Genomic DNA, 23,945 nt, shown 5'->3' with positions numbered 1-23,945 from the left:
ACAAGTACACAGAAAAAATATTTATTTACAGGCAAATAATATTTTTTTTAACTGCTTTTGATATATAACTTTTTTCATTCCCATTGGATATTTATTTATTTATGTTAATTCTTTCAAGGAAATTATTGAGGATACTAAATAGTTTTCTTGGCTAAAAATGAATATTAATTAAAATATAATCATAAAATTAATGCGAGTGTGATGTTTTTAAAAACCCTAAAATACTCAGTAAATTTTAAACAAACTTCTATTTAAACACTGAGTACTAAAGGTATTTAAGCAAACCACATACAAGAAGAAAGATTTATTATTTTTAATGCAATTAATACTTTTAAAATGCTTTCAGGATACTAGTGTATTTTTTGAAATATATTTTTATACTAATTTATTTTACATTTTTTATTTCTGAAATAGTATCTCTCAGAATTCTCTCCGTGCACCTACACAATACAAACGACTGAGGCTCATTTAAGTGGCAACTTAAATGCCACGCACACTTGCGGAAATGATGCTGACTCCGGCAGCTCGGTTATCTAAGACTCGGGGGCCAAAAGCCACGAGAGGGTGGCGAAAAAGGTGGCAAAGGATTGCGGCCTGGCAGCTTGCGGTAATCAGCATTAAAAATCAGCATTATCATCGGCAAGGCGGCGTCTAATGGCGACAACGAGACACCGGGTCGGCAGTTTGAATTCCTTAAAGCGACTGCCGTTTCATTAGCGAGTCAAGTTGATTGGCTTTTGAGTTTTGCAGTTTGCATTTTCCCACTTTCAGGCCAGCAGTTTGCGCTGCATAAAGTGGCATGGCAGCTGCAGTTCGTGGACGTAATCAAGATGAAATTAAAGCGCAAAGTTTGCTTTAAGTCGACTCGTGCAGCGGCGAATGCTAATTAGATTTTTTAGTTCCACTTAGCAGCAGGCCAGGGTCCATTGGCTGCCTTCTTCCCTAGCATTTCATGCAAATGAATGAAATTAAAAGCACATTATACTTTTTAATGCGCCCTGATTTGCCCCCAGGAAATTTAATTTAAAGATTTGCCAACCATTCTTGCGAATATCCAAAGCCCCCAGATAACCGCAGTGCCAAATTGTGGGCATAAGTGACTCTCGAGGCGGGGACCCCATTGATTGGGTTTTCTGGGCCCCGGCAGCCCTGATCAAAGTCATAAGTCAACGGCATACAAATCTCCATGTAAATATCCTTTCACAGTTGAGTTGTCCTTTTCGGACATCCCGGGATGGCACAGCACGTCTAAGCAACTGGATTATTAACATTTCAATATAATTTGTGGGCTTTGGTTCATATTCACGGGTCGAATGGAGAGGGATGGGGGGAGGCAGCCCTAACTTTTCCTGCTGACGTCTGGGAAAATTAACGCGCCTCAGGACTTTGATCCTTTTTTATATGTACGCATGGCCAGGGCACCCTGCTGCGTGTTGGTCCCCTGTATTTGCTTACATATTCATCAATTTTTGGGTTAAGTTGTGGGCGGGTCCGTGGGCTCCTCGGGTTTATCGGGTTCCGGCCTGGGTCCAGGTCCATATATCTGAATGCGGCTTGGATGCTGGGGGGCGGCCAGCACGTTTTGCGGTTGCTGGCGTCAAATTGTTTTGCTTGTTTGGGGCTTTCACTGTCACAGCGGGAATATGGTATCAGTGTGTAGTCGGTCAGCTGGTGGTTTTTCGACCGCCGCGCCGCCTAAACGCTTTTAGCTTTAATGCACTGTCCACTTAGTTGGGGCGAGTTCATAATTGCCATTACGCATACGCTGTGCGGTCGCTTACAAAGTGAATTGCCAAATGAGATTGCTCCGGGCCCAGGGTCGGTCAATAAAACATTAGGGTCCAATGTCCACATCCACCGATCGATGCCGCTGGAGGGGGACACATACATCTTGGCAAGGCCGTGGGCCGTGGGCAACTCCCAACTCCCAGGGGGCAGATCAGCCACATCCAGCCACATCCTGGCCCGAGCCCGGAATCGTGTCCTCGATGGGGTTGCGTGTAATTAAGCGCTGCAGCTTATGTAAGACAAACAGGAAATAAGGTTTAGCACAAACGCATAAATAACAACGGCAAATCAGTAAACCAAGGCAGCAGGCAGTGGGTAACATAAATAAAGGCATACAAACAATGAAAGCGGATAACATAAAATTTACAACAACTAAGGCCAACAAAACAGGAGCAGCCCAGGCAAGACAAGGCGTAAAAGTGGATAGTTGTGCACTGGGAGAAATAAGCAGCAGGCAGTGTCAGTAAGATTTGTTAAAGAAATTAAAATTAGTGCCATAAAAAAAGGATGCCAATCCATTTTTCTAAGAGAAAGAGAGTTAAAGAGAATGATGATGATGATAATACAATGTCATGCTAATTTTCCCTCAGTGTTCGAGCGCCCCACACACATGGACACTTGTATACGCCCTGAGTAGCTTCCGTCTTTAATCAAATGGTACAAGGGGGCGTGGCAGCAGGCACTGCTGACACACTTAGTCCAAAGGCGACTCGCAATCCCCGCCAGCTGAATCACCTGGCTCACTCACCTGGCTCACTCACCTGGCTCACGACGTTGTTAACGCTTTTCGCCCAGAAAGACAGAAGGCCTGAAAAGGCTGAAAAGGCAGGAAGCCAGGCGAGCGGAAAGGGACAGGTGCGTCCTCGGCAAATATACAAAACACTTGTAACTGCCGTGCAGCTAGCGAGGATTTATGATTAATTTATGGGCACGTGTGTGTGTTTCGCTGTGGGTATCTGTGTGTGTGAAAGACAACAGCAGCGACAACACAACGACAATGGGCGACTGTAACGATGGCAAAAACTTAATTAACTCATTACATACGCACCGTTTTAATCAGCAAACGAGCCGACACACGGGCAATTCGAGCGGCGGAAGCGGAAGCGGGCGAAAGAAATGAAAATGAAAAGCTGCCATCGCGCTTGACATGCTGACACCGAAGGCGGCTGCCAAATGGGGGGCGTGGCTGCCAATCGAGCCCTCGGCTCAGTGCAAATTTAAAGCGGCCTTTGACTGCAATTAGCGGCTGCCTCGTTTGTCTGTCTCGCACAGCCAATGTACATATCTCAGGGATACGGGCGAGTGTTACGTACAAGTTGCGTGCCTGGTTTTTTTACCTCACCTTTGAGCCGCAAGCAAGCAAAGGGGCGAAAGCAATAACCGGAGCGAGCCTCAACGATTGATTTACAATAACCCCAACTACCCAACTACTCGAGCCGAGTCAAGCCGCCTCAAAGTACTAAGCCGCTCTCGACTCCGCCAGTGCGATTACAATGGGCTCATTAACGGTGGCGTATACGCAATTTCCAATTAAATAAAAAGTGGCCACGCACACACGAACGCAGGCACTGAGGGAAAAACCGTTGGTAGGTCATTAAGAAAGTTTGTCTTCCTTTCACAAATTATGGAAATACAATAGGTATTCCATAGATATTAAATCAAATTTAAAAGTAAATTTTAAAGTACTTATTTAAACATCTAAAACTATAAAAATAATTTGGAAAAAATATAATATTTAATATTATTCAAATATATATAATATGTAAGGAAATTTACTAATTAACTTTTCCGGGTTTCCAAAAAAATATCCTTTGATTTTCCCCTACTATACTTTTCCTAATTTTTCTCCGTGCACCCCTTCGTATATTTGTACACGTGAACACGCAGAGATTTACTCGTTTGGTTTGTGTTTTTAAAAGGCCAACAGGCCGCAGTCAGAACGAATCTACTTACTCAGCCCGCCCAGCACCCGCTGCCCCTTCGCCGCGCCCCGCGCCTTTCTCCATTTCTCCATCAGTTCCGCTGGCTCTGGGAAATTCCTTTTAATATTTATTTAACACAAAAGCTTTCCGCATTTCGCATTTTGCCTTCGCTGCGGCCGCGACGACGACGTTGCCGTTAATTTTTCGCTTTGCTTTTCATTTTCGCAAAATTACCGGAAATGTTAATTTCTGCACGTGCAGCAGACAAGGCCATTGGGCGGGAGCTGGGTGGTGGGTGGTGGTGATGGGGTTGTCGGGTCTGGGCCACGCCCATCGGCGTTGTCAGCCTCGAATGTTGTCGTCGTCGTCGTCGTCGTCGTCAGTGGGCCCCAGCTGAATAGTGCTAATTATTTAGGGTAAGAATTCACTGTGTGCCTGCGTTTGTGTTGGCTCAAGGGGTTGGGGGCTGGGTTGACCCCCGAAAAAGGCGCCGTTGCATTGGCCCTTAACCCATTACCACCCCACGTGCGTCGCTGTGCTGGCTCTGCCTTTGCCTTTGCCAAGTCTTGCCAGCGAGTTTCGGAGCTGAGCGCTGAGCCGCGCTCAACCGAACTGAGCTGACACAAGAGCGCGCGAAGGACAACGCCGAGCACCACCTAAACCACCCAAAAACCACCCGAAATCCACCCCACCAGGACTTACCATTCGCCCACCCAGCATTTGCGACTTTTTTCTGTGCCAAAGAGACAAAGCACACAAAAATAATAATAAATGATTGCGATTCGTGCAAGTGTGGGTGTGTTTGCTTTGCATGCGAGTTTCTTATTGTAGAGGTTTACACTATAAAATGTTTCTATGTAAATTAAAACATTTTGACTGCCAAGAAATGTAGGAAAAACATTTAAGTAAAAACAAGAGATCAAATATGAAATCTGTATATATTATTTATAGAAAGATTTTTTTCTTTTTAAAATCAATTAGAGTAAGAATACTTTTGATTTTCCAAGCTTCTCGTGGTTTACACCCATATGTTTTTAAAGTGTTTGGTGGGTCAGAGGTTGGCTTCATGGGTGGTTGGGTGGCTGGGAGCATCACCACCCACTGCACTTGTGTTTGTGCAGCCTGCATGACAGCGAATGGCTTTGAGTTTGTGCATGTGTACACGATGTTTGGCCCGATGATGGGGCCAGAAGATTCGAGCGTGGAAAGTTTACTTAGATGAATGGGTTAATTAGTATTAATGGGAACGTTCTTCAGGGGGCGGAGAGTGGGCGGGGTGGGTGGTTAAGGGGCACAAAAGAGACAGACGCGGTTGGCAAAGTTTTCCGCGACGTTTCTGAAGAACTAATGCCGAGTGGGTTTTTCCAGAGACTCGGCAAGTTTTGTCATCGCTTCCGCCCAGCCACCCACTCTCTTTGAACCCATCAATCTGCGCGGCTCCTTTGTGATTTCAATTAACTTATCTCTGCTTATGCAGCATAAAATTATATATGAGAAATATCTCCTTCTTTGGTTTTTTTTTTCCTTCTTTGCTTTTTTCTTTTTTTATGAATATGCATTAAAGCACAGCGTCAGCGTTGGCAATAAATTGCAAAATAAAAGCGCATGACTTGGGATTCTCTTTTGATTTGCGTTTTTATCTGGCGCATATTTTGTGCGATTCACGATGCGCCAGCGGCACCAACCCTTTCCCGGGAAAAGTCTCTGAAAATCTGTGAAAATCTGCGAAAAAAAACCCGATACTCAACTTGGCACTTTCCTCTTCGTCTTTTTTTTGCAGAACAATTCCACATCTTTGTCGGCGACTTGAGCTCAGAAATTGAAACTCAGCAATTGCGCGAAGCATTCACACCATTCGGCGAAATCTCGTAAGTATTAAAATGCAAATTTTCCATTTGCCAGTTAACTTGAAATTGCCTTTCTGCCATTTCCCCGTATTTTGCAGCTTTTATTTCGCATTTTCCCCTTTTTTTTTGTTGGGTGTGTGTGACAATTTTCCTGTCACACATTCTCTGATTATTGGCAGGCGCGTGTGAAGGAGGCTACTCCATAAAAAATTCATAACCGAGCGGCAAAAAAATGAGTTTATGCAAATGGCCGAACTCTTTTCGCTGTCTGTAAGTGTCGCCTCGCAAGGCGGGGCAGGAAGTCGGGGCATTCAAATATTTAAGTTGCTATTTTTCGGCATGAAAAGGCAAAGTCACTAGCCCACCCACAACCACTTACCGCCCATTCGGCAGCCAGCCACCGCCCGCCGCTCCCATGGCAACGACAGCATCGAAAACTTGGCTTAATTAACTTCTGTTTAATCGCAAAGTTTTGAGTCAAAATGTTAGTCCGTCTCTTGGGAGGACCTCTTCCTGCACATCCCCAGGCCACCCACAAAAGAAGGCCCTGCGGCGGCTTATCAAAAATTACGCCAAAGTATTTGATTTTCGGATTTGCCGCTTGTTTGAACCGCGGAAGACGGAGGCTTCAGTCAGCCAGTCTATCAGCGAATCTGCTCTGCTCATCTGCCTGCCGATGGCCAATTTAAATTTTAATAATTCCAAAATCATTCTAATGACTCTGGCCTTGATTGGGTTAAAGGGTTTCTCTGATTCGCTAATGAGTTGGTCATGTCTTGGATCAAATGCGGCCTAGAATCACGTAGAAAATATTAAAGGAGGAAAATTCAGTAAATTGAAGGAATGATTTTTATATACGGAAGATATGAATAGAATAAGTATTTATAAATTAAATATGTGTCAGGAAGGAAAAGCGATACCCCAGCCTTTAGTGCCCGTTGACAACCGTATCGATGACTACGGTTTTCAGGCCTATTGAACAATCGTTTGGCACCTTTTGGCCCGGCTATCACTGACATCATTATCGGCGATACTCCCCGAAAACTCAGCCCACGCCGCCAGCTGATTATCTTCCAAGAGTTCGAGGGGAGAGGAGAGGAGAGCAGGGAATGGTTTGGGACCGGCTTAAAGAACTTTATTTCTTTGGGTTTTTCCTGGGTAGCCCAGTCGATCTGCTAGCCGACATGTCAAAACGCTTAACGCACAAAGTCGGCGGGATTCGGTCGTGCGGCTCCCAGGGATCAAGATGTCCCCTTCCCGGCTGTCAAAACTTTTATGCGTGCCTGGCGTTGTTTGCCCTTTTTTTCTTGGCTCTGCTGGGCTGCCTTTGTTTTTTCTGGTTTCTTTTTTCGGGCATTGTTGCCTGGTTTTGGCATTATGTTTTTCGGGAGCCAGAGCCCCGGCGCATTTTGTTTCGTTTTGTTAAATGCGCGGCGCGTGTGAATATTTAATAAGTCCAGAAGCCAAGCGCCAAAGCCTGGCCCAAAACCCCCGACGGGTTCGCTTGGCATTTTACTTATAATAATCATAAAAAAAAAAACGTTGCCGTCCAGCGTCGCCAACTTCGCCGCCGCCGCCGCTGTGGTTTATGCTTCATAAATGAAAAGTAAACTGCCGGACCGGGGGTAATTGCCAAAGTTTCCTGGCAGCCCGCTTTAGTGCGGTGTCGGGGCCCCAATTGTCCAAATGAGAAGTCGTACAGCCGCTGGGGGAAATCAATTTGGGGCCCCGAGTCGGAAGTTGGCCAATTGGCACAAGTGCCGGGTCACTAGTGTAAGTGACCAAAACGAGCAGGTCCTTTTGACCCCTCCCCCGTGACTGTAATGAGCGTAGTTCGATTTTTGGGGGAGGGAAAAGCTAAATCACGGGTCGGTAAAGAGAGAAATTCATCAAAAACTTTATCGTTATCTTAAAGCCCCGAGATGAGATAAGTTGACTGGACTTCCTGGCTTGCCGACTTCTTGTCAGGCCAAATCCTCCCTTTTCACAAACTGCAAGATAAATAAAAAGTTTCCAGCATGAGGTCAGATTTCTAATTTCCGAATTACAAGGGCCACGCCCACGCCCACGCCGGCAAACACAGACTGAATATATTTGTATTTTGTACTCGAACGGAAATATTTGAACACGTCGGCCAGAGCGACAGGGTGCTCTCCAGAGAGAGATGTCTTTATTAGGAATTTGCATAATATTTAAGACTTGGCAAACTCGGTTTGGGACTTTAATGTTTACATTTCGTGTTATTTTTTCTTTGCAGCGACTGTCGCGTGGTGCGCGATCCACAGACCTTGAAGTCGAAGGGCTATGGCTTTGTGTCCTTCATCAAGAAATCGGTAAGAACCGCCTCTGGCATTAGCATATTTAAGTGCATATTTATGCAGTCGTGCGCAGGCTCTTTATTTTGATTTCAGTGCTGTGCACGGGGAAAAAACACTTAAAGTTAGAATTCTATATTTTCAAATCATTTCTCCTAATCTAAACACGAAAGTTTTGAGATCATATTTATTGCTATCTAAAAGTATGCAAGAAACTTGTTCAATGCTTACTGTTGTACTGCATACTTTAAGGCACCTCCCAAAAAGTATGCAGCGCAATATTGCCAATATTTCGTTGCATCGCTTTAGGCATCTATATAGAGCTTTCACAAATCTAGTTTTTTTAGTGTTTGTTTAACGACTCGAACTTAATTTTTTTTGTAAAAGCTAACTCATTTTTGTTTATTATACCAAGATTTTTTTAGAATCTTTGTGTTTTAAGTAATATGGAAAGTATAAAAACTTTTTTATTATATGTCTTATATTGTCATTGAAGTTATTTAAAGATTGAAATATGACAGTAGCTAAGAGATATTTTTCACCGTGTCCTCCTCACCACGATTCTGCTTCTGACCGTCTCTCTGTCTTCATTATCGCCCGCAGGAAGCCGAGAGCGCCATTACGGCCATGAATGGCCAGTGGCTTGGCTCCCGTTCAATTCGCACGAATTGGGCCACACGGAAACCGCCGGCGAGTAAAGGTAAGGAAATCATGAGTGTCACCCCAGTCGGCAGGCCAACGAAGTTTCCGGTGTGCGTACACCCCGGACTCTTGACTACGGCGGACTTGGGGGCCCGGACCCGGACTCGAACCCCGAACCCAATCCCAAACTGAGACCCAGACGACGCGTCGTTCTTATTACAGGAAATTATGGCAATGAATGCCAAAGGTAGACCAACGCAGGCACAATGCCAGGGCCAAAAGTGATGCTGGGAAATCTCGGGGTGGAAAAAGTGGGGTTGGGGGCTCAGGAAAACCGCTCGCTATTTATAAACGTCGCACAAATTTTCTGCCAGATTATGTTTTCGTAATATTTTTGTCCTTTCTTAACCGCACGCGCTTAATTTCCGTAATGGGCTGTACCCAATTTGGTTTAAACTTTTTCAATTAGCACAGGGGAAAAGAGTGGAGAAAAGAAAACCCCGTCTAGAGGCATTCAATTAGGGCCGGCAAATCAATTTTCATTTGGGCCCTGCGACACGCCCCCCAATTTATGGCCACGGATCGTTGTCAACCGCACAGACAGCCGACGACCCCAAACGTAACTATATACTTAGTCCGGGGCGTAATCATTATTAACAGCGGACAAACACGAGCGGGGCTTCCCCATCGTTTGTCTTTCATAAATCAAAACTTAACGCATATTTGCATGTTTTAACATAATTTTTATTTGTTAGATACACAGACACACGCGTCCGTAGACTCGGAACGAATCAGATAAATAAATTTTGCCAACACGAAACTATTATCATAAAGGGCTCAAAGACACACACACACCCTCGCCAACAGGGTTATACAACGAGTATTTCGGGGAAATAGTTGGAGTCAAGGTGGAATTTATCGTGCAAAGGCCCGAAAACTGTTGAAGGGTTCGGAAAAGTGTGGGGGAGGTGCAGAGGGGGACCTTTCCGAATATAATATTTTCCCTTTGCATTTATATTGTTGTCATAAAAAACGCCTATGAAAGCTTAAGCGTATTTTTATTGGTCTCATTGTTTATTTGACTGTGTCACGGTTTTGTCTGCTCTTCTGTGTGTGCTCTATGGCGGGGGAAAGTAAAATTACTGAGGGGTAGTAGTGGTAATACAAGTTATTATTAGCAATTTGACAGCGAAATAATTTTGATTTTTTGATCGCCCCGATGGACTGAGTCGGCACTCTGTGCCGTATAGTACAGAACCCCGTACAATCGCTAAAGGGTTTTTATGTCCCGCTCACATATGCAGGGGATGGAAAATGGTTTTGGTAGGTTTTACGGCCCGCCTAGCGACTGCTGGCGAAACTTTACGATTTGTAGCACTCAACTCATTTCGCATTTGGCATTCGCATTACTTCATGTTTTACGCAGCCACTTTGCTCGATTCTTTTGGCAATCCCATCCAGTTGGCCCCGGCATTTTTATGTTTTAAGCAGGCTGCACATTTCACGTCCGTCCGCGTTTAGTGGCCCACTCATGTGTCTGCCCCATTGTTGCGACAAGATTTACGATCCGGCGCAATTGCGCATTTTACAGTTGTGACAATTTTGGCGACGCTTTGCAATTTCGTCCCCGGCTAAGAGTTGTTCCGACCCCGTTCCTCCTCGCCAGAGGTTTATAACAAACGCATTTGCCGCGGCCCTTTTTTATGGCCCTTCCCTGCCCCAAGAAAAAGGGAATGTTCCTGCAAAGTTTCTACCTTTGTCAAACTAGACCCAGCGACTCTAGTCCACAGTGCATGGCCATAAATAAGGCCCGAAATACCTGCAAGCTCATTATGGTAATAACTTAATTAACCAGAAACAATATGCCGACAACAGCGCCGCACAAAAGACGAGGACAACGCCGCTGTATGACAAATTTCTTTGCCGAAACTATTTGACTTTTGACCCGGCTGTGTGGGTGCTTTATTGGCCAACTCGCAGGGAAAATATTTGCAAAAGTTGGAGTTTGGCGAACTCGTTACATGGCAGTTGCCAGTTGACGCAATAAATCAACATTTTATGCAGAGCTGCGCACAATTAAGTAAAAGTTTAAATGCCTCAATGCGTTCAGGTTGTGGGAAAATGTAGATTCCTTCGGGTAAAGGTAAAGAAAATATGAAGAGGGTTGAAAGAAGTTAAATTTGAGCTTCATATAAAGAAGGGCAAATGAAAATTTTAAAATGATTTTTGCAAGTAAAAAAGATATACTATAAGGCAATTTTACTAGATAAATGTATAGAAATTCTCATTATCGATTGGGTGCTTTCTATGGCAGGGTCCTACCACTCCAGTTACCACACTGCCACGCCCGTTGGAGACGTCTGCCTGAAAAAACCGCCCCTGTTGAAAAAGCATTTCCATGCATATTAATTACTTTTGAATGTACTCAAGTGTCGGCCACGTCCTCAAGGCTCGTGCTGTTTTTGCTGCGTGTAAAATGGTGAATTATTTATGTTAATGATTTGGTGATTATTTCATGATTTAGTTTTACATGCCTATAATTGCTCATTAAAATTTCAAATCGCCGGGAAAAATGGGAGCACCTGCCGCAGCGCCGCCGGCACTCGCTGTTTGCCCCCATAATGGCCCTCGGGCTGACCAGACTCCAATTATTTGTGTCTGCCCCCGTTCCTGCTGGAATGGAAACGGGCAAATGGGAATGCACATGGTTTGTCGTAGACAAAAATGTGCGATAATTATGGCCATACTGGGCCGAAAGTGCTTTAATTTGCTGCGGACATGAAACTTGGCCAAGTTGAGCCAAACGCCAAGGCCCCCAGGCACGTAGGGCGTGTGTGAATATGCGGGGCTCGTTGGTTGCATTTTCAAAATTTAATTACACCTATTTAAAAGCGTAAAAAAGAAATTAGAGAAAACAAAAAGTGGAAATAATACGGGGCGGGGTGAAGGCACCCCACACAAAGCCAAAGTGCAAATTAGTGAAACATGCTGCTGCAAGGTATGCTATGTTTTCTTCGGCAAGTCCTTAGAGAAGGACACTTAAAAAATAGACAAGAAATATTTTTAAAATTTTATTTTGCAATTTTCCTTGTCTGGTATTATATAGAAGCCACGTTACAATATACTATACAAATCTATTAAGTATTATTTTTGCTTAATTAGTTTCTTTTTTATTTTAAGAATAATACCACACATTCCAATTCGAATTGGGTAGAGCTGTTTTCAAAAATTAAATTGAAATATTCTGTATAGTCAATGAAGTTTTTCTCAGTGCCCTAGTCCTTATTTGCGCGTGTGTGCGTGGCCAAAGCGCATACATTTGTGGCAAAAGCTTTCAAAAGTATTTGCGAGCTTGTTAGTTTTCCCAGTTTTTCGGCTGCACCCTCGCCGGGGCAAAGCGAACTGTGATTGTTGTTGTTTCGTGGCGTGTGTGTGCAGCAATCCTGTTGCATGTCATTGAGCCATATTTTTGTGTTTTCTTTGGCATGTTTGCTGCGCAGTCGAAGGCGGCACAAAAACCAGTCGCACACACACACACAGAAATCCAGACTTCCTGCAGTGGCATTTTGATGGGCGGAAAAGGGGGGAATGGCCAGGAGTTGGCTGCCATTAACAGGCCATGTTAAGTAGGCTTTGGACCTACAAAGTTCTCTTCTCTCAGCTCGATGTCCTTATCGCCCGCCCCCCGCACTACATCGATCTATATCTATGCAACTGTCATTAGGGCTATAATCCCCGGCATACAGTGCGTGGCTGTGGAAATACTACTACCGAAAAGCTAAACAAAGACATAAACACGCGAAGCTGACATTATTTTTAAAAGTGCAAATTTAGTTTTAACCTCAAAGGAAGTAATTAGTGTAGCTTTTGCATACAAATACGTGCATTCATGGCGTATACGGAACAACAATCAGGGCAACGACAACGACAACGACAACGACAATGTGGGGTTGTTTCAGACCATTACCATATATGTATGGAGTGCAGTGTACGCCCCACAGTGCAGTGAGTGCAAAAAGCATGGCGACAATAAAACGGCATACGAAAAATGTATATCCACAAAATACGTATAATAAAAAATGCAATAACAACCGCAACAATTTTAAATATGCAACGGCAACAACAAGAAAGCAACGGTAAATGGTGTTGCAGCCACGCCCCCTCCATCCCCCTGACACATACACACACACACACATTCAGACGTGTAGGAACCGCACACACACAAGCATATTGACTAAGTGCATGCGGTTATTTTAATTACCAAAACGTTGCCGAGGCTGCTCTCGTTGCGTCGTTGTTGCTGCCGTTGTTGCGGGTAAATCCGTTAATTAATTTGCATATTAATCATGCAGCTGGCGAATAAAAACGCGAGTCGAACAGAAAAACGGCCTTCCATAAATTGTCGTTCGAGGCGGCAACATTAAAGCCCAATCCATCGCACACCCCCACTCATATATCCCCCGTTTTTTCGCCCACAGAGAACATCAAGCCGTTGACCTTCGACGAGGTCTACAATCAGAGCAGTCCCTCCAATTGCACCGTTTACGTGGGCGGCGTCAACAGCGCCCTCACCGCCCTCAGCGAGGAGGTCCTCCAGAAGACCTTCGCCCCCTACGGCGCGATACAGGAGATCCGCGTCTTCAAGGACAAGGGATACGCCTTCGTGCGGTACGTTGAGTTCAAATTACAAAGAAATCCAGCCTTCAGCCATTTTTACCAATTAACTGAATAGGTTTCAAATCATTTAAAAACACGTCTAAAAGTATGCAGCAAAATATAACAAAAAATATGAAAGAACCATGTTCCCTTTTAGAAGTTTTTAAAACTTTCTAGAGTATTCTGATTATTTTTTATTTTTTAAATTTTCTAAAAAAAATATTCATATAAATTAAAATAAATTTTTTTTCAATTTTAACTAGAATTTTTTAAAAACAAGTCCCATTTTATATAATTTGACACCTGCCATTTTCCACTTGATTGATTTTTCATATTTTTTTGGATGTACCCTATTAATTTTCCCCATTTTCTTGACAGCTTCTCCACCAAGGAGGCCGCCACCCACGCCATCGTGGGCGTGCACAACACGGAGATCAATGCCCAGCCCGTGAAGTGCTCGTGGGGCAAGGAGAGTGGTGACCCCAACAACGCGCAGACCATCGCCACCCAGGCGCTGAACAGTGCCGCCGCCGCTGCCGCCGGCTTCCCGTACGGAGTGGGCGCAGCTGCCGCCGCCGCCGCCTACGGACAGCAGCTGGCCGCCACGGGCTGCTGGTACTCGCCCACGCCCACCTATCCGGCCTCCTCGGCCACGGCGGCCGCGGTGACCCCGGCGGCGGCCAGTGCAGCCGCTGTGCAGAACCAGTTCCTGCAGGGCATCCAGGGCTATCACTTCGGCCAGTACGGCGGCTATCAGCAGGGATACATGGGGTAAGTGGGGGTTAAGTGGTAGTTAAGTGGGGGTTTGGCAGGGGTTAGGTCATCCATTGTCATAGGATTGGCACACAATAATTTTATTAGCTGATTCGCCTGGGCCAGAAAGAGCCCTACGGGTGAGCAGAATTACGGAAATCTGCACGGAGAGAAAAGTATGGGTTAAATCTAGCTATTAATGTGCGAAAAGTTTAAGCCAATGTGATTATAAAACGATGTAATACTGAATAAATTATTGTAAAACTTGGTAAACAATTTAAAATCCGAAAACATTCCACTTAAAAATGCAAGTATCATTATTATTTTGCCAACTTTAAGTTTGAACTATTGTCTCGCTGTGTCTGGATTCCAATCCTACGCCACCAGCTCCATCTGTGTACTTTGTGCAATGATTGAACCGCCACCGGGGATCGGGAAAAACAACAACAGAGACGACACCAACAACGACAGCATGACGGATGGGTGAATTCATTTGCTAATTGCGAAAGTTTTTCATTTGCACCGTCCTCGGTCTGCGGCCGTATGAAATACATTTCCGCGTCCGTCGGGCTGTCAACATAACGTGCTATTTGCATCGCAGTCGCGTAAATTTTGTTTTCCGCTCCCCAAACTGGCGGCCCTTCTGGTCTCGCGTCCCCTTGCCATCCGGCGACTGCCCGTGATAATTGTGGCGCACACCACGCTCCGGGGACTTTCAATGGGCGGATCAGGGAGTGCAGTAATGCCGCAGCAGCTGTGCACTCGAAGAAATGTTGAATAGCATAAATAGGAAAATTAAAATAAAATGTTCCTCGAACTGTGTTTAAATCCCTGACCCAACAGGATAATGTACCTATTATATATTTAAAAAAATGATTAAGATGAAACCAAAATATCAAAATATTTTTGGGATGGTCTTTTAGGACTTTTCGGAATTTTTCTTCTAGAAGAATGATTAGCATTTCTATGACAACTGCTAGATATGATATTTTAGTTGCTAGAATGGGATGCTATCTTTTTTAGAACTTGACAAATTGGGATACCAAAAATTTTCTCCCAGCACATACTCATATTTGGAAACTTTGGCTTCTCCTTGCAGCATGGGAGTGCAGATTCCGGCCACCTGGCAAGGCGTCACCCAGGCGCAGATCTCACCTGCCCAGCAGCTGGCAACGGGCGTGGCCGGCACCGCCATTCCGCAGGCCGCCGGCGTGGTGGCCTATCCGATACAGCAGTTCCAAGTGAGCCCACAGGTAGGTGCCGCCCACGCAAGTGCGCGTACGGATACACAGCCTCACAGATACAGCTACAGATACATTTACACGCATTGCCCGAAACATTGAAACATTTTTCGTGCATCTCTACTACGTTTGTTGAAAGTTCTGAATGTATTTTGGATTCCGTTGTAGTGCGCTCGATTCGATGCGATTGAATTGAATGCGATTCGATTCGTTCGGTTCGTTAGGGTGTGCGATGGGTTGTTTGCTCGGCAGCTGTGTGTGCACTCGAAATGCGTACATATTTCTGGCTGCTATCAAAATATTCCATCGCCATTCGAATGCCTTTGCCTGCTAATATTATTCTTTTGCATTTGAATATCGAATGTGGACAGAGACAATTGTAATCTGTCAATATGCATGCATGTTTTTGATTAAATAACATTATACCAAAGCGAGGGAGAGGGTCTAAAACAATTGAACACCAAATATATTGAATATTAAAATAAACATTTGGATAATAAATATGTAACATTCGTATGCATGTATTGCCTAGTAATCTTGCCATAAATTCGGCATTTTTAAGTGTAATATATTTGCCAATTAGTTTGTTCACTTTATTTGTTTATCCCGTGCGCTCACAAGCCCATCCGGTTTGGAAAACATTGTCCATAGAATTAATTATTGCATCTAAAATATCTGTGTTGTGAAAAGAGAAACAAGTCACGTTTTTGCATTACAATTACTTTTATTCCGTCTACTACTTTTTTCCAATTCTTACTAACACCCATATTATTTTTTAAGGTTTATCCTTTACTCTTGCAGGCACAGTAAACGCCAAAAGCCAAATACCGAAAATCCAAAGCAAAATTTTTAAGTACAGCTGCAATTTTCTGAACAGAAACAAAACCAAACTGAGCTGTAAATAAAATGCGAAGCGCAGAACACACAAATTGCAAAACAATTGATGGCAACTTGAAGTTTGGCGATTTTAGAGAGCTGCACCCCAGAAACAAAAGCAAGCGCGAATCCGAAATCCAAAACCCACACCCACAAAAGTATATATCTAGAAATATATATAACAACTAGAGCATAATTATTTGTCAACGCCCGTTGAATGAGCATCGGGGGAAGCAAACAATTATAATGTATATGCAAAAAAAGGCAAAGAAGCGAACATATTTTTAACCCTAGTTGCTTACACCATCACACACTCACATCACACAATGCTTTATGTAAATGTGTTGAAGCACGGCGCGTATAAAAAAATAATAACAATTATTAATTGAAGAAGGCGGCAGGAGCGTAAATAAAAAAGGGGAATACAATTTGGTCGACGGAGAACGTATATCGAGTGGGTTGTAGCGGCCTAAATTAAACACAGTCGCGGCATTAAATTAAAATAAACATAATTAAAAATGCGTTAAAATTAATTACGCGCACACAGACAGGCTCGCATGTATGCAAGTAAATATTTGTGCGTCTGTGTGTATGCGAAGCGCCCTTAACCCCACATTATCCCTCTCATCTCACACCAGGACCCGCATCACTTTGTATTGCCTACTTTTCTGCGCAGTTTGGTTCTAGCTCAGCTTAGCACACACACACACACTCGTACACCACTTTCACCGGTCGAGTGAAAGTGTATCTTTTTTAGCCATCCAACTCTTGCACACCACAAAGTGTTGGTAATTGAACAGAGTGTGGAAGCTAAATGGCTTGAAGGGAAATGAAAAAGATAAAGCACTTTCACTCAACCACCCACACTTAGCACTAGTGCCTATAACTATGATAGATGATACTGCTTAGAAAGAACTGCCAGTTATCGAAGCAAGTGCAGTTGATTGGCCAACTAGCTCGTCATGTCCTGCTATCATTTCCTATATAGAATGCAACTGAAAGTTCACGCACTCACACCGATTTGTGATCGATCAGCAATCGAAAGACAGGTTCCTACACACGCACACTCACACGGTCTCACCAGCACTCGCAGTTCGAAGTATCTGAGTATATAGTAATCGTACGAAAGTCCAGGAAAGTCCAGCCAGCCCCGCAGCCCCATGATTTGCTTGAAATCCGACTCGTAGCCCTTAATCCATTATGACTTTTCGCTTCACTTTCAACAAGCGCCTCACGAGAGCCCCTTGTACAAAAAGCAGCCGCAAAAATGTTTCAAACTCCCTCCAACAACTTACTCCTTAACACGCCAGTATTAACCCATGTTTGTACATGTTACGTTTATGGTTTTATTTCAGTTGCCAGAAGAGGAATGGTTAGCTGCAAATTTGTTGTGTTAGTTCTCTGTTGTTTAGGCCGAACGAAGGCGATAAGGAAGCCCGAAACAAGCAAACCAAGTCAAACCAAACCAAACTAAACCAAACCGAAACCGAACCGATAACCAAACAGAATATCCAAGTAGCTAATAATATATATATATGGTATAGAGACAGAGAGAAGGCCCCTACACAAGTAAAGTATATTGAAAACAATCAAAGTATGCCATCGAATGATATTAATTGATATTAGCTAATCGAGCATAGCCGTAATAAAGTAGATATTATCGCCTAATCATATAAGCCAATAAACACACTTGCAGCCCGTAAGCAGAGACAGTTTGGCAGGACACAGGTCACAGGACACAGGATAACGATAACGATACCCAGAAGGCAAGCATTAATCAACTTATAGACAACATGACACACACACACACCCGCGATAGGGATCGAGAATTTCAGATGGTAGTACATGAATGTGAAACATAAAAATAGTCTTATGGTAAATACAACTAAAAGTGTAGAGTATATAAATGTAAAGTGGTAAAGCCTAGACTTAGCGTTGGTTGATAAGTACATAGAGTATACACAGCATATGCATTAAACAAACATGCTTATATAACGTATATATACGGGCAGTATAGAAAACACTCACACCACAAACGAACACTCACAATCACATACGGAGAAGAAAAACTAGATGCGAGCAGCGTATGGTAAATGATATTTATTGTTTATTGTGTTGTATGCGTTGGATGATAACTCACAAATAGATGTGCGAAATGAAAACTAATTAAAACGATGACAACAGCAGCAACAAATCCCAAGTACTAGAAATAGCAATACGCATACGTAACGTAATCGCAATCGCAGTCGCATATATTTTCGTGCGTATCGGACAATTAAGCTGCAAAGGACGAAGGGACGAGGCTTGATTTGCATTTGACACGCCCCAATCCCCAGCGAATTGGCAGCGTGGAATTTGTTATGTCATTTTTTAGTGGAATTTTTCGCAGCTAACGGATCAGAGCATTTAGTTACTCGGGTGTGGCCCCCAGCACCAGTAAATGTCTATCGATAATACCCACGCCGGAATATATCCAAATATATATATTTGTAGGATGCGCTCACTCAGTACGATAAGAGGGGTCAGGGGATTTTAGCCAAGGATCTGTGGATCAGCAGGACATGTAGTCTTTGGGGGCAGTCGTACTGTATATTTAAATGTTTTTAGCACTAGAACTTAGAGAAACTACGAGACGCATGGCATGCGACTTAGATGTAGATGTGATTTTAAAGTGGGCGGGATTGGGCCGGATTAATGCAAGTGAAGTGAAGCTGACAAATGCATTTTTTGTTGTTACTTTATTTTCTAGAAATTTTGTTGAAGTGAGAAAAAAATGCGAGAACAAAAATTTGAAATGTTGTTGACCAAACGAAAATAAGAAAAAATAAAATAAAATAATCTTAAAAGACCGTTTTGCAGGAAACAAAAATTTGGCTAGGAAAAACAGAGAAGAGAAAACCATTTATGAGCGAAAAAGTTTATAGTTAAGACAGAAAAAAAACGGAAAAAAAATATTATCGGTTTGTTTGTTAATGTTTGCGCTACATATCAGTAAAGAGTTAAAATGGGTAGTTGGCACGTAGAAATAGTGAAGAGTTGGAAACTAAATAAGAATTAACTGTGGAAGGTAATGAACATAAAGACAAGCTGACGAAGACGACGAACTAAATAATATACAATTATTAAAAAGGAAAACATTAAAAATAAATATGAATAACAGCTGTAACTGTATGTATTTATGTTGTGTAACTACAAAACGTGCTAAGTCATTTATATACGTCTATATATATATATATATATGAACATATACAAAGTATTTATACACATGAAAGCCCACGTCACATATACCGCAGAGAAGGACTAATCCTGGTAGAGGGATTTTCCCAGAGCAAATACCGTGTAGCTGCACTCTATTGCCGGATGATGATGATGATTATTATTATTCATCGACTCAGGTTCTGTTCCGATCATAGCCCATTGCCACCATTAGTCGAGCATAATTCAATTCCGAGTCCTTCGCTTTGAGTTACTAATTCGGTTTGGAGTCAATGCCAACTACACACTGAAACGATTGCAGTTATTAACCATAAACTACAATTACCAATTAGTCAATTCGAAGTGTAATTAACTGGAGTGCTGAAACAGGAGCAGTTAGCTAAATTTACCACACGCAACGCGAAAAACAGGCGATGCATGTGGGGGCACATAGCGTAAATTAAACTAAACCGAGCGAGGGGAGAACAAATTTTAACGAGATCCAGTTGCAGCAAGGTGAAACCGAAAATCAATCAAATAAAAGTATTATCTAAGCTACAAAACAAGTATATATATTTACATGCAGGCAGACCCTTCAACGTGGAATGGCAGTGCATACTATGTATCCGATATCTGAGTGTGTTCCCCAGTAAGTTCGATTGCACACCAGTCAGGGATAATGCAGGAGTATCTAAGTTACTGGCAGACACAGAGATGCAGAACAGAACATTATATTTAAAGTACTAGCCACGAGAACCAAAGCAAATCAAATTGAAATTCTGGATAATCCGAGCTAGCAACCCCGGGATATTTTTGTGCAATAAACCAGACGGATTGAAGGGCATGTTATGCAATTAAAATTACACTAAGATTGTAAACAAATCAAATGCAAATGTAGAAAAAATCAAACGATGAGCAAACAACCAAAAGCTGCTAACAAAACAAACATCAAAGGAAAAACAAAAGCTAGAACCAAAAAAGTTTTGGATGGCATTCGACACGAGGACAGAACTCACACAGATACAAATACAGAAACAACTACAGATACAGATACAGATACCGAAATAGACACAGACATAGATATCGATATTATACGAACAATATATATATATATATACACACATATATATATACAGACGTAAAATATGATAAGTAAATAGCAAATAACTAAAGTAAACAAAGTATAGATATCGACTGCAGTATTGCAAATATTTTGTAGAAATTTAAGCATGTTTGAGTGTGTTTTAGGACAAGGACTAGAAAACACAAAGGCGAAAGGCAAACAGGATGAAAAAATCGAAAACATTGTAGCGGAATATAAAGGCCGAGAAAACGAGCAGACCCAAACCAAAAAACAAACAGCAAGAACAAAGCCGAAAATTGGAAACCTAATGCATAAGCTAAGTATTAAATATACACTAAAACGGAAGTATATATACAATTTAAATACGGCGTCACAAGTCACACAGACACACACACATACAAACGGCATTTGCATAAGAAAACACTCACACACACACACAAAAGTGAAACAACGTAACGAATATTAAAAGAGTTAATCAAATTAAGCATAACAAGAAATTCAAAGGAAAAATATTTATAGTTGAAAAACAAACAAATAAAAACCAGGATAATTTGGCTGCGTATTTGTATACCAACGCGCCAAATAAACCCGAATAACCCGACAGCGAAATGCAAGCGAAATATTATACAACAATGTCAGCGAAGCGTGGAGGTCACCAGCCACCGCCCCTCAAAGGCGGTCTGGTGGTGACCCCGACCAGTGGGGGAAGTGGTTTTAGAGCTAGAGACGCTGGGAGGCCATAGGAGGCGAAATGCATAGAAAAATTATACTTAGGTGACGGCAAAAACAAAAAATCGAAATAAAAAAACACAAAAATAACACAAAAACAGGAGTGTAATAACAAACAAGTGAAGAGTCAGGCGGGAAGTAAAAACAAAGAACAACTGCAACATAGAAATGATGAAAATAAGTAAATATACCGAATAAACAACAAAAATTATATTATGTATACATAAATATATTGAAAGAAAACAAATAAAAACGAACAAAAAAAATTTTGTAAAAATAAACTTGTCGTTGTGTGCTTATTTCTAAGACCTTTTTCAGCAAGGATTCATTGGGTTAGGAAAAATTAAAGTTAGATAAATAAATCAATAATGGACTAATTTATATTCTTTATATTCTGTTAAAGTCATTTAAATCTTTTGTTAAAGAACTTGAACTAAACCTGAAAATCTTTTAACTTATTATTAGAGATCAGTTAAAATTCCTCACATGTTCTACTTTTAAATTTGGTACGCCCATAAAAATCAGGAATGATGATTTTACATTATGCTATTCGTTTACTTTATGATCTCTGCATATGACAGTTTCCCCGGCTGGCTGCTCATTTCCCTCGGGGCCTTTGGCCAACGCTATCTGCTGTTGTTTTTCATCTTCCCCGTATATTTTCCTTTGAGGAGCGCTCCGCTCTCCATTTGTACAGGTGACACGGAGAAGACGTTCTGCTACTTATGCGTATGCCCCACAGGTGAGTTCGTTAAAAACATTTATGTCCCGGATGGGGCACACAGAGATCCGGGCCACCTGCCTCGCAGTCGGACCGCCAAGGATGGATTGGCATAACAAAGGCAAAGGACAACACGTGCAACAATAACAAATCAAAAATTTACAGAAACAGAACAGCGACAAAATGCTGAAGGGAAAGTGGCAGCGGAAAGGACTGGCGCTGGAAAATGCAAAGCTGGAGGAAAATGTTTAAAACATATTTTTTCGCCAGCTCTTTTTGTTGTTTGTTTTTCGTTCTTTCCTTTTTTTGGTGTCGCGACTGCTGGCTCCGGTTTCGCATTTTTGCCGCAGGTTAAAACCAGCAGACTGGCACACGGATGCGAATCCCCATTTATATTTATTGTGTGCGTGTGAGTGTGTCTATTATCACAAAGATTTCGCGCACACACACACACTCACGCTCTGAAGGATCTCATGATGGCTGCATTTTTAAGCAACATATGCGTTACTTTCACTTTCTTTTTTGTGTCTCTGTGTGTGTGTGAGCAAAGTAATGGCGCTATGTTTGATTTGCATTGCAAATCGGCGTAATTTTGCAAAATGTCTTCCTATATGAGAAACAATATGTTTTATTTACTTACATTTGACTTTGATTTCACTGTGTCATTCGCAACCCTCGTCCTTTTCTGTGCTTTTTAAGGCGTGCAGATGCTGGCTCTGGTTTCCTTTGCCTAAAAAAATAAGGCAGCATAAAAAGTGAAATCCAAGCCATTGCTTATTTTAACCTTGCTCCTGGAAGGGGGCATAGGAAAAAATAGATTGTTTGACTAGGAAATGCTGTGTACATACGGTTAAGTACATTTACAGGGATACAATTAGATGGGTGCGCAAAATCACAGCTGTATTTTGGCAGGACTTTGCCTATCCGATGACTTTAATTCAGATATTACATTTTGTGTTTAGCAAAAGGATATTACTAACCTTTATACAAAGTATTACTTTTAAGAATACATAGTTATTGGGTTATATTATTAAAGGTATTGAGTTATTTGATTTACTTGGACTATTTGTGTACGTATCCACTGTAATGGTTTACCACTTCACCTACGGCAATCCCAAAGAATCTGGGCAAATGGACGAACATCGTGCTCATATATCCCATAACCTCGTTTTCGAAATGCCACAGCTTAGCCTTCCACGGCTCTCGACGGCATGTTTAGTTAATAATTCCCATGGCTGAAAGCCTGTCGCCTCCACTAAGACGACACGGTGGCAAGAAGCATTTTCTGCATAACAGGATATTTGCAGAATATAAAGAATGTATCAGCAGCAGCTGCAGCCGGATGCCAGGGACAGGGGCAAGCTGAGGGGGTTCCTAACAGGACGTGCAGCTGTGCGACGGAAACCGGAAATGCGCAAATAGCAGGGCACTGAGGATTTTTACGCTCAGCACGATTCCGCACGGCATATCGGGCTGTGTGGCCGCATGCAGAGCTCACTGCCAGCTGAGTGGCTCCATAGCCACATATCCACATCTCCACAGCGTACATCCCATATCCCTATATCCTCGTGCAGCAGATTAGACACTCAACAGGACGAACAGGACGGGAGCAACAATGCAGCTGGCAGGCGACAATGCCACTCGACAGCAGATATGCATTTGTGTTTTGTCTCTCCACTCAGATGCGCTGACAACATATCCTGGCCCCAAAAAGTATGCCCCCAGCCTTTAATTGGGTCACTCGCAAAAAAAGTTTCCAATACACAACAATATCATTAACATACAAAGCACCTCATAATTTATGGCCCAGGGATGCCAACCCCTCCTCTGGTGCTATTTTTTGGCATATTACCGGACGCCTATGACCGCTAACTAATACAGATGCCACCCCAAGGAAAACACGTGCCCGCTTCGGCGTCCTCGGACAACCACAGTTCGGGGGACATAATGAAGCAACCGAATTTCGCAGGAGGAAACAAGTCCTGGTCCTGCCCACCGATGTCCTGCCTCGTTACAAGCAGCCGAATATCCTCGGCTCATAACACAAAACAGAACAAATGTCCTCTGCTGATAAAGCCTCATAATAAATGTCGACCTTTCGTTTTTCCATTTATATTATCAACTCAGGGGGAACACCGAAACGAGACTTTTGGACAGCCACGAGGATAAAAAAGCG

At 42.7% G+C, this 23,945-nt stretch overlaps 1 protein-coding gene across 5 annotated transcripts in view; it reads left to right on the top strand.

The window, feature by feature from the left end:
• The window catches only part of LOC108024646 (uncharacterized), a 59,221-nt gene extending 37,892 nt beyond the window's left edge, over positions 1–21,329 (top strand). For 2 of the 5 annotated variants that reach the window (XM_050888471.1, XM_044091922.2), the window contains 7 exons: positions 5,491–5,578; positions 7,815–7,890; positions 8,476–8,572; positions 12,993–13,182; positions 13,549–13,941; positions 15,023–15,176; positions 15,945–21,329. In XM_050888471.1, the coding sequence (XP_050744428.1) occupies positions 5,491–5,578; positions 7,815–7,890; positions 8,476–8,572; positions 12,993–13,182; positions 13,549–13,941; positions 15,023–15,176; positions 15,945–15,974 (1,028 nt within the window). In that variant the 3' untranslated portion in view covers positions 15,975–21,329. The remainder of the gene's footprint in view (positions 1–5,490; positions 5,579–7,814; positions 7,891–8,475; positions 8,573–12,992; positions 13,183–13,548; positions 13,942–15,022; positions 15,177–15,944) is intronic. The other 3 variants (XM_044091920.2, XM_050888472.1, XM_017094698.3) reach the window with 2 other exon arrangements.
• Positions 21,330–23,945: the final 2,616 nt, after the last annotated feature.

The sequence above is a fragment of the Drosophila biarmipes genome, chromosome 3R, assembly GCF_025231255.1.
Source record: "Drosophila biarmipes strain raj3 chromosome 3R, RU_DBia_V1.1, whole genome shotgun sequence".
NCBI classification, from domain to species: Eukaryota; Metazoa; Arthropoda; class Insecta; order Diptera; family Drosophilidae; genus Drosophila; species Drosophila biarmipes.
Note: the sequence above shows the minus strand (reverse complement) of the source record. Positions and strands in the feature narration are given on the sequence as shown.